We start from the raw sequence: 16150 nt of genomic DNA, 5'->3' as shown, positions 1-16150 counted from the left end.
TTACAGCCAAGAATCATTTTTGGAGTTGTTAAATAATCCAAATTGAAACTGATCAATGATCGAACTTGATGTTGATTGTTCTGCTGTAAATTGGTCAAATATTACCAAATATCATATCGTTACCTTGATGTGCCAAAGAATCACAATTTATGTTCTGCATGAGATATGCAATGTTTTGTTTTTGTTTATAATTTTTAAAAAATATGACTGCAGTGTTTCCATTTGATGTTGATATTTTACTTTCATGGTTTTGATTGAATAAAACATTATCAAATGTTAACTTTTCGCTGCTTACCTGAGTGTAAGGATGAGCTTCTGCTCTCCAGATATAGCTTCTCTGTAGTTGGTTCCAACTGGTTGCAGGTGAGGTAAGACTAGTTGTTTCAATTCTGCATAGGTTTCGTACGACATTCGTGTGTAATTGAAGAATAATTCTCTGTCTGGATTGTCCATGAGATGGCGAAACGTTCTTGTAAATTCGCCCCTTTCTGGACGCAATAAATAATGGTCCCTGCACCATATTGAGCGCCTGCTCCGGTTTCTCTTCCTTGCTCGACGGTACAACAGACATAGAGCAAGAATTTCCTCATCAGATGAACCTGAACTGTCACCCATGGCGAACAAAGGTAGAATGACATGCATATGTGACATGTACGATGTGAAATCCGGTGGAAACCGCTAATGTCATGTGTCATGTGTCATGCATGACACATGACACGAGACACAAGACACGTGAAACTTGGTGGAAACGCAGCCTTAGAGTATACAAATAGTCTTACGAGTGTCGTCGACCGCTTAGTGTCATGCTTGCTCCCGCGAACAGTGACAGTGGAAGAATGTACATGGGTACAAAGTCGAGACTGAACTCGTACTGCGTGTGTCCGTACGACTGCAAGACAAGCACTTTTAACCATCTAACTACATTACATCTGAATTACATTGTCCAATGGTTGCAAGCTACAAAATATATGCAGTTCAGATGGATAGTATATTGTCAAATCATTGGTTGAGATAAACAAATTTCCAATCTTTTAATGTCATATGAAAGTAGTAGGTAAATCTATAATTAACTGTTAAAAACATATGTGAACGGATTGTAACATTTATGTGTGTATCATTCAACGCTATATGCCTTTATAGGTTTGTTTCTTGGAAACAGTCACGCCTAATTGCCCGATTCTTACATAATCATTACTTCTTTGTTATGCAATGGATTAGAAAGCTTTCAACCTTAACTGTAATAACATGTTGAGCAGAACCTCGCATATAGAGATTGACTATGTAGTATTAACAGATTCATAGCAGGTAGCAGGCATTCAGTATATAAATGTAGACATAACAATAGCTAAGATATTTATATCCATCGTGAACATTTGCATGATCGGTTTCTATTATATGTGAGCGCGACACACGGCGCATGTCCGTGCCACATACCCTGCCATGACTACGAACACATCAGGCAAACGAGTGTGATAACCTCGCAAATTCGAGCTGGTTATAAAAGCTACAGTCTGGCAAAAGCACTTAAACAGAACACAGGTTCCTCTCAGCCACCATGGATCTCAGTCAACTCGGCTCAACTCTGAAAGGTCAAAGCGGCGACGTGTCCGTAGACAGCCTCAAGGATCTGGACTACATAGGTACGTCGTCACTCCATTCTGTTCTTTTATATGTATATACTGTATTAACCACTGTTGTAGTAAACAGAGTGACGCGCAGACGAGTATAAAGTATATACTCGCACTGAGTAATGTTGATGATATGAGTCATGGGAGGAATGTATTTTATTGTATTCATTCACTATTCCGTGTATATACTTTTTAAAGACAACAGTTTACGAATATCGGGCAACGCAATATCACGTACAGTCACCCATCAACAAAATATTTTGATTAAACTGTTCATATGAAGATGAGGATGTGTATACATATATAGGCCTACACGCGTGACTAAGCTATAATTATACAGCCGCGCTTGATGAAGGTTCTGATGCGGCAGATGATTGCAACCTAACCATTCAGGAGAGGCAATATTGGTTCTGTATATCAAAGCTTTGTAAGGTGCAATAGAGTAAAATACTCCCACAAATCAATACAGTTTTCGCCAGTACAGAAATCAATACTGGTCGGTCTCTTACAGGACACTGACCTCTAGCTGATCTTACACAGCCGTGCATTTGAAGTTGGAGAGACCTCGCGTCAATATTTTGTTCACACCTAGGCCTACATCTGGGCAAAAATAATAATTTTATAAGCCGACACCACGCATGCATGGATGACACTGCAAATACATGTATCAGAGTTACAACTTTGCATGATTATAATTAATTTAGAGACAGTTCTGTATACAATATTTTGAAATCTTGTTACAATGAGTGCTAGTCTCTATGGAAGCCGATAGAGGACATCTGTACCTTTCTTATACAGGGCGAGGCAGCCAGGTAACGAGGTAGCGAAGCGAGTTAACGAGGTATCGAAGCGAGGTAACGAAGTAGAGGTAGCGATTTAAATTTTAATAAAGAATAAATCAAAATTCATATTCCTAACCAGTATTGAAATATGGCATCGTCAAGATTAATGGGATGGAAGGAAAAGGGTCATTACGTATACCCCAACAAAAATCCTGTCCCAGCGACACCCCCACTCCACCCCACTCCATCTCCCTCCATGCAGCCTGTAGACCTGCGACGAATCGTAGCGTGATTATATGCGCTAGGCTGAAGGTCATCGAACTCGTTCTCGTGATGTATAGTCCCAGTATTAAGCTATAACATACAGGCGATTAAGTTTATATTATATGTAGGACATGCTCTACAGCAATTCTTGAGTACGGCGTAAAACACCAATTAGATAAATAAATAAATAAATAAAAAATTAATCTGTTAATTTTAACAGTAAGTCTGTTGTCTGAGTGATGCTAGAATGTGTTCTGTTATCATATCACAATATTCTGTCATATTCAACATAGTATCTTGTTAGTCTTATAGAGTCTTTATGTTGAATTAATAGAATATGTTTGTTACATTTAACACGCAGAGTTCTAGCATCACCCAGACTTTCCGTTAGAATTAACAGATTAATTTTTTGAGTACATACATGGTTATTCTCAATGCGTGTAGCAAGTTAGACAATGCATGGAGGCGTAAGTTTACAAAATTATTTTATTCATTTTTTAAATTCAATTTACCTCGCCGTGGCCTGACTGATGAAAGGCCTAGGTTGTATAGTTTGTAGACTGCTCAGTGTTGAGCATTCATGGCACTCTACAGCAGGGCGATCCCGGCCGTGTTCAGTTTCATTACATATACACGTGGCCAAATAGTAGGCCCCTAACAGGTTATCAGTTTCAAAAATATGCAGTGGAAATGAACACGACTTGGGTGTACTCGTACGCAGCACATTACAGCTTACGCCAATATGACATTCCTCTCACATTACCCGACAGATACTTCCTATTTCCGTAATGATGTCTGTACAGACACTAGTGCCGTTAAATTTCGCCGTCTCGCCTCTCCACATCCTGGGGCCGTTCTGTGATGTAGAAGTCCGTACAGTGTAAGCTCACTTACAGATTGGCGTAGGCCTACATTCTCTTTATCAGACCTTCGATAACAACTCATATGGGCCTGTTTATTTCATTGTTTTTTTAACGCCCAGTTCAATACAGTATCAATTTAACTTCGATGATGCACTTCTATAATACTCTATAATCTTCTATAATCCACACCATCCCTTTTTGGGACAAATACATAGGCTGTGTAAATTCGCTGCACAGGTAATAAATATATATATATATATGTATATATATATTATTCTTTTAAAGGTAATCTCTGGGGGAATGTGTTTATTAAGCTAAGTGACTGACAGTCACGAGTGTGGATGAAGACTGGATGGATGGATGAAGGGCGCTCGACCAGCAACATTTACAAACGCTCAATCACTGCTGAATATTGAATTCCTTCAGTAACACGGGTGCTCAATTTATGTCTGCAGGGTTTTACTTCTCCGCCCATTGGTGCCCGCCATGCCGGCAGTTCACGCCTGTCCTGGCAAAGTTCTACAACGAGCTGAAGGCAACCGACAAGGGCAAGTCCATGGAGATCATCTTCGTGACATGTGACAGAGATGCAGATAAGTTTCAGGCTTATTTCAAAGAGATGCCCTGGCTCGCCGTACCTTTCGAGGCTGAGGACATCAGGGTGAGTGATTGGTTGGCCCCTGTAATTGAAACCGTAATGAAATACAGTCACGCATAACTTCCGTAATCAACTCAGACTTGTACGTCGCTATGTTTCTCTTTGTGAATACGAATGGTCTCATTAAAATTTAGCATAATACTGAAGTAAAAACTTACATCCAGTCAAAGTTGTCACTGTTCAAGAAGTTCATAATTTTGTATTAGAAAGCTTTCTGCAATTGAGCTATAATAACTGCTAAGATCCAAAACCAAAACAAACTCTCCCTCTCGGCAAACTGTTAGGCAATTTGTTTTTGTTTTTATAATCGGCTTCTAAATGAACTTATATGAAAAGGGTTACATACATAAGGAATGGCCCCGATCCTTGGATCGGACTATTTTCCAATACCGGTTTCCTTGCTGTTTTACAGAGCACATTGTCAAAGAAGCACAACGTATCTGGGATTCCCTATTTTGTTCTGGTGAATGCAAAGACGGGTGAAGTGATCACAACCGAGGGCAGGTCGAAAGTTACCCAAGAGCCAGCCAATTTCCCATGGGCATGATGCTGTGTCTACTACTGTTGCTCAATGGACTCTCGTGAACTATGCCTGACAAAGCTTGGAATTGGGATACCTCTCATATTGGGCCGTTTTCGTAAACTTAATTCAGGACTCGTTACAGGATACAGAATTTTCTTCACATCTATTACATACAAAATAAATGTCATATTCCATATGCTAAAGTAGTACATGAGTTACTTTTTTCTGTCAAACCTTTACCCATTCTGTTCTTGTGAGCTCTGTTGTTCCTTGAAGACCACTGGTTGTCCAGTAATACAGCGTGCGCATCCGAATGTCACATGAAGGTAAATTTGTAAGTACCTTGACACAGTTTTGTGTTTTACCATTGGCATTCTGGTTTACTCCACTAATTAAACCCACCACCATCGTATAAGTATGGCTTTAAACAATTCAGAAATAAATTCTTTCAAACCAACTTGAGAACTCCATTGTAATACACCCTATGCCATGCTATTCCAGAATAATACAATCTATGCCAGGCTATTTCAGAATACCCACCCTGTACCATGTTATTCCAGAAAATTCACTCTATGCCATAGTAATACACTCTATACCAGGCTATTCCAGAATATTTACCCTAGCCAGTAACAGACTCCAATGAAACTTATTTCAAGGCATCAATCACAAAACCTATAGAATCTGTGATTACCTATCGCAGCTTAAATAGTTCACTACCTGAGGACATAACTGTGTTCAAATCAAAAACATTCACTAAAAATACACAACAACCTACACCAAAACAAAAAGCTACACACTTTTTTTAACATTCATTTATTTATCAATGACGATTCACATCCTACATCAATTTCTGAGCACCTCAATAATGCAAATGTAAAGTCTGATGTAGTAAACAAAACTTGGATATATTTATATGTACAATGTCTCATCTTAATTAAACATCATCAACAAAATGGAATTCACAATAAATGAATTAAAATGTGATTTTAACGCGGTATCCTTTAACTTTGACTCAAGCTACCTACTGAAATGTTAGCAGGAAACCACCAATACGTGTAGATTTTTTAAACTCAAAACATTTATTGCCACAGGATGCTGGATGTGAGTTTATTCTTAAGGTTAAGTAAACTTGAACACAGACAGAAAAACAAACCTTATTATGAATAATTACCTGCCTTCCAATCCCCCCTACTGATAACTTCACACATATATATACTTGGTGGTGATAAATATACTAAGAATAAGAATAAAAACCCGATCTCTGGGTAAATTTGAAAACCATTTTGATAAGTATAAGGTCAATGAGATGCTAATCATCAGGTACTGGAAGTGTCCATGTATACAGCTTTGATTAAATGGTACATAAATCATTGCCACAAATCAACTAAAACATACATAACGTATTATCCGCTAAAATCAGCAGCTACTATTCCATTTGTACTTGAAGTGGAAGTGTACAGCTGTCAATCCAAGATAAGAATATTCTGACAGTTAAAACCTTGACAAGATGATGGTCAGGGTAATATGTAAGTCCTTCTGAAGATAGCCCTACAACTCTATGATAAAACACCACCCCATCTGGTTGACGCGTGGCAGTAGTTTCAGCTGGGCGGGGGAGGGGGTGGTGCTATCAGCATTGGGTTTATCCCACCAACCATTTGGCCCATGTCGAAGTTAGCAGGTGGTGGTGGTGGGGGTGGAGCTATGGGGCTGTACCCATGTTGATTAGGGGGTGGTGGAGGAGGAGCCACTGGATTGGGCATACATGACTGCTGATGATTAGGAGGTGGGGGAACTTGCTGTTGCCATGGAGGAATGTTGGAAGGTGGTGGAGGTGGTACACCAGACATCTGTTGCCATGGTGCCATGGCTGTGGATGATGGAGGTGGTGGCATCGCAGACTGAGCTGAAAAGAGAATACAAAACTCATCAGGATATGGGAAAAAGATGATAACTGCTGTTGACATTCTAAACCAACTCTTGAACGACTTTTTAAAAGTTGAAGAAAGGCATTCAATTCCTTTTGTTTGGCAAATGTGCCTACCTTGGGATGCCTGTAACCATGGTAGACTAGAAGTAGGTGTCATCCCCTGACTGTTGGGAGGGGGTGGGGGTGGGGCAGTCAGCAGCTGTGGGGGTTGAACACCTGAAATAGGTCAGAACAAGCACTTTTATGTTAAAGGATATCTAGTTTTAAGTTAACGGGTGCATATCATTTTAAAACATGAGACCTCTTTCAATTACACAATGAATGAGAGGATATTTCCATAACTACCGGTACACTCTAATGTGAGACACACATTTATTTTCACAAAACCATCTTGAATAACATTAAGCAAAACCCTTTTTTTTATAATAAGCATTATACAAGATGACAACACATAAGCATGCACCTTGAACACAAAATGATGGGAGGAGCTTACCCATTGCCGGTGAGCTGGAGACTGGTTGTGTGGGTGTAGAGTTGAGTCCCTGCTGCCAGGGTGGAATGCTGGCTGGGGTTGATGTGAACATGGGCTGATGATTGTTACCCTGCATGGGAGAGGCCATGTTGTTAGGGGGTGGCTGCTGGAAGGTGTTAGGAGGCCCACCCATCATGGTAGGTAACCGTGGACTGTTCTGGGCCCAGGGGGGCGTTAAACCCTGTGAACAAACAAACAATGTCACACTTACTTTATATGAAAAAATTTCATTTGATATCTTTGCTCTAGTCTGCTTTGCTCTAGTTAACAATAAACTAAAGTCTCATGTAAGAAGATATGCTCACACCGCCACCCATTAATGTATTATTAAAATTGTTTTTACTTCCAATAGAAAAAGAAAACGAAGGACCTCTATAAAGACTCCAATATAGGTATGTTTATTAGAGAAAGAGAAATCAAATATGAAAAGCCAAGATGTTGCAAATTTCTGGGTGTAACGTTGACCCTGTGAAATACCTACCATAGGAGGCTGCTGTTGTTGTCCAAAGGAAGGCCTGTTGAACTGGTGCTGCTGTGGTGTGTGGTGTGAGTGGTTGTGATTCTGATGAGAAGCCGGAGACTCGTTCTTCTGTGAGGGTGGGGGACCCTCCCCTAACTCAGCCATCAGGGACATGTACTAAAATATGCACAGGCAGTAACATTATTATGATGAAAACCTAGAAACATGGCCCCTGCCTTATGATTAGGCAACACAACAGAAGTCTTGGAATCGATGGCACTAAGCAGACAGTTGTTCAAAGAACACCAAAATTTAACAATTACCATCAATGAGGCTCAAACAAACATAAATCTAGCCATTTCTGACCAATAATTTCTTCTTTCTATAGCTCTGATGTAGCCTTTTCTTAAAATAAAAGGCAAGGAATGTGAATGATCAGTCAACAAACAAAAATGACCCAACACTTCTCAAGCTAACAATAGTTCTCACCTCACTATCCATCTTGGCTTTGTCAGCAGCAGTCTGTACCTGCTGTAACCTGAATGAGTCACCTGGTCTGAAGGACAAAAGTCATGCATCAAACAGTATTACAACACATTATGGAATTAAATAAACTTTGAACAGATGAGAAAACACTGCATCAACAATGTAAATGAAAAGGCAGCTTTCTCTGACAGTGTGACTGAATAATGTTAATTCATGGTGCATTCCAAATACATCTCCATGGGGTAAAACTACAGTTACGGTAAGGAAATTTGGGGAAAAGTCCACAACAGATGCAGGTATCCCAGCAGGAATTACACAAGTCACATAGCTTTAATCATTACACCAACCTTACTTGGTGAAATTTAATAGGGAGATGTAGCCAAATTTGATGGGACATATTCCTACAAGTCTCCTATTAATATCGTAACGAGCTTTTCAAGCAACAGCTCAAACCCATAATAGGCATGGTTTTACACCCATAGAAGCCAAAACACTGTGCAAGTACCTCTTCTGTTTACAATCCTGAGCCAAATGACCTGTTCCTCCACACACTGAGCACACTATAGTGTTGGTGATAATCGTCTGTGCAGTTTGCAGTTGCTTTAATTTCCTGCAAAAAGAAGAATGGAATAGATACACTTGAAGCAGTTACATATTTAGGAAAGTTCACCTACCCATCTTGAATAAGTACCCATTGAATTTCATTTGCAAGAAAATGACAGAATCTGCATTTGCTACATTTTAAAAACAATCTTTACAAACATAATTTGACCACTCTGGAAATTTACAACTTTAAATCTTCTTTATTTTATTATTATATTAACATTCGCTTAAATTCTTTGTGCCTACAGCATGTGTCAGAATTTTAGCTTAGATCATCTTAATTCACTCTAGAATCAATCTTTGGTACCCACAAGGCTTCGAAAATGTAGTTACTGATAACTTACGCCAGGCCATCATTTTCCCTCAATGTGCCATTTAGCAAAGCCAGCTCTCTAAGCTGCTGTCTCCGCAAGTCATTTTGACCTTCAGGAACTTCTATACCCTGTTTAATGATCTCCTTGATCTGAAAAAAAAAGAAAGAGCATGAATAAAACAATAATCTTCTTGTCTAGTTCATGTCAGCACATCATGACATAGCCACAGTTCCAGTAAATTCTTCTAATTCTCATTCCAAGACCTAAATGGTTTAATAAGCATTTAGGTTTTAGAAAATACAGTGTAACACTGAGACAAGATATGACACTGAATGTAATGTTGGTATACAATTTAATTCTTTGATTATTCTTCGGGCACAAACACCTGACATACCTTTTCCACCGCTTTCTTGACATTTTCTGGGTTGTTGGCTGTAACATAGGCATGGAGGGGCTCATCCTCCCCTGGCAGGGGCTGGCCATCCTTACGCCCAATCTTCCCTTCCTTCACAGAGCCCTTACCACGGATGATGATCTTGGCACCAGTCTATAAGTAAATAGGACAGATTATGAGCCATGATAGTCACACAAATGATGAATTATGCATCCAAACCTAAAATTTATCCTGGACTCCATGACTCCATGAAGTTACTCGTTTTGTCTGATTCTGCGAGGGTTATTTGGAATGTAGGATGATATCCTAGGGGAAAAATTGAAGTTTCAGTATGTAAGCAAATACAAAATTTACCTATATATGCTGTTTTACACTTAACTATAATTTTCTGCTGCACAACACAATTCAGCAGTACTTTCATCTCATTGTATGACACAGCCCTTAGCAGATTATTACCAATGATTACACTGGAATAGCATTATAGGGAATCTGTTTTAATAACAAGTGAATAAACAATTTTATCTGGTTTGAAGTAGCTAGACTATTACATTATAACAGGGAGCAGATTTTTTTAACAGTAAACATCATGGTCAAACAATCACACATATAATACATGTAGGTCAAACAATCCCACATATAATAGGTCAAACAATCACAAATGTAGTAGGTCAAACAATCAAACATATAATAGGTCAAACAATCACACATAATACATGTAGGTCAAACAATCACACAAATAATAGGTCAAACAATCACATATAATAGGTCAAACAATCACACATATAATAGGTCAAACAATCACACATATAATAGGTCAAACAATCACACATATCATGGGTCAAACAATCACATATATAACAGGTCAAACAATTACACATATAACAGGTCAAACAATCACACATAACAGGTCAACCAGTCACACATATAATAGGTCAAACAATCACATATATAACAGGTCAAACAATCACACACATAATAGGTCAACCAATCACACATATAATAGGTCAAACAATCACACATATAACAGGTCAAACAATCACATATAATAGGTCAAACAATCACACATATAACAGGTCAAACAATCACACATATCATGGGTCAAACAATCACATATAACAGGTCAAACAATCACACATATAATAGGTCAAACAATCACACATATAACAGGTCAAACAATCAAACATATAATAGGTCAAACAATCACACATATAACAGGTCAAACAATCACACATATCATGGATCAAACAATCACATTTATAACAGGTCAACCCTTCCAACCAATCAGTGATTTAGTACACGGCACAGCTACTTCAGAATTCTCCACTGATTCACTTTTCCACAAAAATTTATTCTGATGCCAAGAGCAGATCATGGAGTTGTTACCTCTTTCTCCAGGTTCTTCAGTGTGTTTCCCCTAGGTCCTATCAACAGCCCCACAAAATTAATGTCTGGGTGTTCCTCCTGTGGAATCATCACTTTGTCATTCACACGGATTATTGGCGGCCTGAAGGCAAAAAAAATGTTTACTGTACACACAAGACCAAAAGATTGACTGACTGATTACAAGGCCTGACCTACCTCATTAAGCTTTTCAATACAAAAGCCATACAATTAAATGATCCAACCACCAGTCAAGATGGGACAGCAAAGATCTGACGAGGGAATACAGCATCCTTAAATTCATCCTCCTTTCCTTGGTGTCCTATTTATTTATATATTTGATTGGTGTTTTACGCCGTACTCAAGAATATTTCACTTATACGACGGCGGCTAGCACTATGGTGGGTGGGAAACCCACAACTGTCCGCAGGTTGCTGGCAAACCGTCCCACTTACGGCCGGAGAGGAAGCCAGCATGAGCTGGACTTGAACTCACAGCGACTGCATTGGTGCCTTGGTGTTCTACGCCATAATCCAGATCCTTAAATTGCAAATTCAATCACTTCATAATACATGTATATCAAATGTCCATAAATTTCCTGATTTTTAGTAACTCTCTTTTGCAGATAACCAATAATGAAAGGATTAAAGGATCTCACTTGTAATCAGCTGGAGGTTTGTACTCTGTGTTTAGGTTGGAGGCTTCAGTGACAAGCCTGTGACGCTCCTCCTCCAGGCGTTTGCGAGTACGGTACTCCCGAGTGTTGAGTCGCTTCCCTTCATTGTTATAGATGGGTTCTGGTGAGGGAGATCTGGAGACAGGACGATGACTTGTTCTCATATCACAGCAAACATATCCACACACCAAACCATACATTTCACCTTGCATGCTACATTTCTCCACATACAGTGTTTTGATTGTTGTTTGATGTCATACTAAAAAATTTTCATGACATCACAATTACTGATACACTGTAAACTTATTTCCACACAGAAAGTGCTTTTCTTCTCCTACAATATCTAGCATAATATCAGGACAATTTGTTATTCTGCTACATATGTTGATGTCTATCAAAGTAATTTTGCTTAATATGAAAGGCATCCAATACGGAATAATGAAATATTATACTAGTATATACGTAGAAAACTTTCTTATTCCATTTATTCTTCTTCTACAGAAGTGTTTTTAATGCACACACATATCCTTAATGCAAACAAAAGTGAAAATTATGTAATTTTATTCAATACATGTGAACGTTCATACAAACCAAACTACATTAATAAATATACTTGTGGAGATGATGTTACATACAGGTGCCAAGCTGGTTGTGGGGTGGTTTTGTGGACAATGGTTATAGTAGTAAAGTTTACTATACTTTATGCACAAATAATGCTTAGAAAATGGGAAGAGTAAAACCCTAATATTATGTTGTTACACTATCATTATTATTTAATCTTTTTCACTCACTGATCAAAGATTGGCCAACTAATGAACACATCTGCATAAATATTTGAAGCTTTACCAAATTGAAAACATAATAGTCAAATTGAAACCTAACATAAGGCAGACTATTGGCACTATTTGAAAAAATATCATGTCACAAATCGTTTGAATTGCTAAAGGATTGTAAAATTAAAGAAATCACAAGACAGCCAATCCTTCAGACAAAAGCTAGTTTGTTGACTTCTGAAAAAAGAATTTGAGTGTTAGCCTTAATCCATGCAAGACAGGCCAGCACAATAAGCAGACAAAAATAGTATGAAGGTGAAATGGAAAAAATTGTAAATTAATATACCATCACAAAATTAATGCTACATCTATCTGCCCACCCCCCAAATGCCAATCATCATTATTAGAGGGAAGAAATATATGATTAGATCTTGAGGCACGTCCCTTTTCTGGTCACTGCAATAAGGTGGAATGATTATCACTGCTGTAATATCACATTAGATTAGCTCAGCTCAACAAACAGCAACAAGGATCAAATATTTAAAACCAATGAGTGCAAAAACAATCGTTTTCTGAAAACACCTGTGTTTAGAAAGATAACATTTGATTCTGAATGTATATATGCAACTAGTGTCGTCAATGTTGTATACATTTTCGCCACAGGTTTCAATGATGAAAGCAGAAGGCACAGGCTTCTTTGGGTGCTAGACTTACATACTAAACCCATTAAAGTTGTCAAAACCTAGTCTACAATCCTTTGTTTCTGATGATTTAATTACAAATAGAAATCAACCTTTCGACTGTGTGAAGGCATCCCATTTGTTCCCTTTCTATGGACCAATACAAGTCAGCATACTCTAGACATCACTAACCAGATTCTTCCCATGAAAATTACACAACATAACCCGAACTACATTATTCAATCCACAGACATTTTACTGTCATGTTGGGGATTTATAGATAAAACAACTTCACATATTTTTCATTGACCATGATGAAGTCAAACAAGAACCATCTATATATAAGTCAACTGATGAGAGTTAACAAATTTCACCACTTTGAGACATCCCATGTTTACCTACTGCCAGATAACTACAGATTGACATTTTTTTCATCATTTTCTTTGTCACACCTATAACCAACATATCTTAATGACCAAGCAAGATAACTGTTACTAGTTCTTAATATATAAGTGAATGATGTAAACTAAATTGTGTTTTCAAACATAATGTTAGAGTGGCATGCATGCGAGCAATTTAATTAGATATGAGGCTGTTGGTGAAAGTAATGGTTAGCTACACATATAACCCATCTTCTGTCTTTGTCGTGTTTAATGTAGGAGTTCATAAACAATAATTTAGTCTTCCATTGTAGAAATACATGCACATGTAACACTAAAGTGTGATAACTGCAAGTTGCTACCAATGTAGTAGAGTGACGAGTTCCAGTTTTAGATGCGGACAGAATGTAGAAGATGGCCTTAAACATTCTTCAAGGTAGGTCAAGTAGGGTTTTTTTCATGGTGAAAAAAAATGAAAAAAGATGAAAAAAATTAAAATAAATAAAACAATAACAAAAGAAATACGTTCGCCTGCAAAATTTTTATAAGTTTGTTATTAAAAGTTTCTCTGAAAAATGGTGAATGGTTAGGTCAGTGTGTAAAGAAATGTGATGGCATGACTATGAATTTGCAATGCTGTGAGGGTAAATCTTGGCCCGCTGTCAGGGAGGAGAGAGATACAATTACTGCTGTCACGGATGGATTTCGTCTCAAACCTGTCTTCAGGGTTAGGTGGTATCCCCAGATCTCCTGTTCTCAGTCTGCGACTTATCTCCTCAATTTGAAGGTGAACTGTAATGCAAGTGGTCAGAATAGCAGCATTGTTTACAAAATAAAACATCAATACAGGTATGTAAATTATGATAGCATTTAGCAGCATTCAAGCTCTGCTTACCTTCATTGGAAATGAATTTTCTCCAAAAACTGCTTATATGGTACATGTAGTTGGTAAACAAGAATCAATCATTTGAAATTCTTTTAGCGCCCAAAAAACTTTTAGTCAACAAGCAAGGATAAATTAATCAGGTTAAGCGTTCCCTAATTTCACTGTTTAATACATACTTACTTGGTATTGGATTCAGCGAGAACCTACATATAATAAGGTTAACAAAGAGATTATTACCCATTGAAAGAGAATGCAATTTATTACTGGTTTTGTGAAAATCACATGTCTTGGGGCCAGCCTGGACCTGCAGATTTTGAAAATTTAGTGAAAACAAATTAAGAAAGGTTGAGATAAGTAATCAGTTTCTACCAGTCTACAGAGATGAAAACAGCATTAATTGTACTCACCCAAATACTGCCTCTCCTGCTCATTTGATAGATTTGCTGGGATTGTGGTCGGCATTCCAGGAATAACTGTTTTCTCAGCATCATCAACAGCAGCCCATCGGCTTTTTCGCTTTCTCTTCCTCTCCATAAACTTCCATTCATCTGATGTTAATACATAATCGCAGAACCCCAAAAAGTAATCAAAGAGTTAAAGTCAGACAATGCAGATATCAATCTCAAATATACATGTATGTCCTTTCATTAATCCTTAGCTGAAAAAAGTTTAATTATAATTTTTGTAAAAGTTGTAGTTTGCTTGTAAATACATGGAACTTCCAGGTTAACTTTCAGCGTACAATAGATTGTAATCTTGACATTTAGATCAAGATCTGACTGATATCAAATGAGGAAGATGGTCTTTTTTTGCAGTCCGCGTGTCTTAATTCATGACTGCAGAACGGGAGAACATCATGTCAATGAAGAATATACTTCTCACAAGGTCAATGAAAGTCTGAAAAGCTGGCCAATGATAAACAATACCACCAAACTAATCTTTACAATGTCCCCACCATACTGTGGCTTATAAATTGCATTCCTTTTCAACTGTTGTTTGTATGTCCACAAATGGATTACTCCCATAGGAGATACACTGAACAAAGGTGAGGGTGACATCCAGCGTGCATGCAATCATTGATGACAGATAGATAACTCTCTTGGGTGATGTTATGTACAAAACACATGATCCCCAGTATATTCTCTTCAACATGCTTACTGAAGACCTTCTGGAATGCCATTCGACTGGGCTGCAACATTGGATTTAGCTCAGCCATCCTCGTCAAAGTTTGTCATGCAATAGTTACAAGGGCAAGAGCTAACTGATGTAAAATATGAGAAGATCGAGGTGAGCTGCTCAATACTGCTAACAGGTAGGTTGCTTTTCGTCGAACAAGATGTCTTCCTGTTTAACATAACATACTAAGTGCATCTAGATGGATACTTTGAACCGTCACAGCTGAAATTTTTCGATAAATCTAATAAGCCATACTTGTGTGATCGTATGATTCTGTTAGACTATGTAAAACTTTGTCTGAAGTGTTCATTTCGCTGGTTTTAGAGGAGTACGAAATGGTACTATTGTACTATGTTGTTGTTGTACAGTTAGATGTACTTCCAGGTTTACTCTTCGCATTACGTTTGACTTCTGTCATATAACAAACGAAAAAAGCAACAATTTATTACCTTCATTCATATCCAAAGGTCTTTTGTTCATTTTGAACACGACACTGGAGCAAAACTGGACGATAAAATCTCACAAAAGTTGTTAAAATAAACGTTGCCACTTCGAATGTCCCATATACGATCGTAAAATATGGCGAGAGCCTTAATCTTGCATTGTCTCGTTTCTGTTTCTTAGTAATTGCTACATAGCTAAAACATCCATTGCTGTTTTCATGAAAACAAAGGTATTAATTTTGATTTTAATTTTCACAGATCCATTTTCAATCGTTTTTATGTACAGTTTCCTACGACTCAAAGAATAGCTTTTACAGGG

The 16150-nt window shown here is 37.9% G+C and overlaps 2 protein-coding genes across 2 annotated transcripts; one reads left to right on the top strand and one right to left on the bottom strand.

The window, feature by feature from the left end:
- The first annotated feature begins 1450 nt into the window (after nt 1-1450).
- LOC135461819 (tryparedoxin-like) lies at nt 1451-4918 on the top strand. The gene is made up of 3 exons (XM_064739065.1): nt 1451-1640; nt 3993-4198; nt 4608-4918. The coding sequence occupies exons 1-3, from the start codon at nt 1556-1558 to the stop codon at nt 4740-4742; spliced, it is 426 nt and encodes a 141-aa protein (XP_064595135.1). The 5' UTR covers nt 1451-1555; the 3' UTR covers nt 4743-4918.
- Nucleotides 4919-5510: 592 nt separating this feature from the next.
- LOC135467042 (splicing factor 1-like) lies at nt 5511-15971 on the bottom strand. The gene is made up of 13 exons (XM_064744806.1): nt 15838-15971; nt 14620-14760; nt 14043-14118; nt 11476-11628; nt 10821-10941; nt 9438-9590; nt 9074-9192; nt 8632-8736; nt 8130-8196; nt 7662-7817; nt 7142-7361; nt 6763-6864; nt 5511-6624 (listed from the first exon to the last, which is right to left on the bottom strand). The coding sequence occupies exons 1-13, from the start codon at nt 15866-15868 to the stop codon at nt 6320-6322; spliced, it is 1749 nt and encodes a 582-aa protein (XP_064600876.1). The 5' UTR covers nt 15869-15971; the 3' UTR covers nt 5511-6319.
- Nucleotides 15972-16150: the final 179 nt, after the last annotated feature.

This window comes from Liolophura sinensis, chromosome 1, assembly GCF_032854445.1.
Source record: "Liolophura sinensis isolate JHLJ2023 chromosome 1, CUHK_Ljap_v2, whole genome shotgun sequence".
Taxonomy (NCBI): Eukaryota; Metazoa; Mollusca; class Polyplacophora; order Chitonida; family Chitonidae; genus Liolophura; species Liolophura sinensis.
The sequence above is the reverse complement of the archived record's forward strand: the minus strand, read 5'-3'. Positions and strand labels throughout refer to the sequence as shown.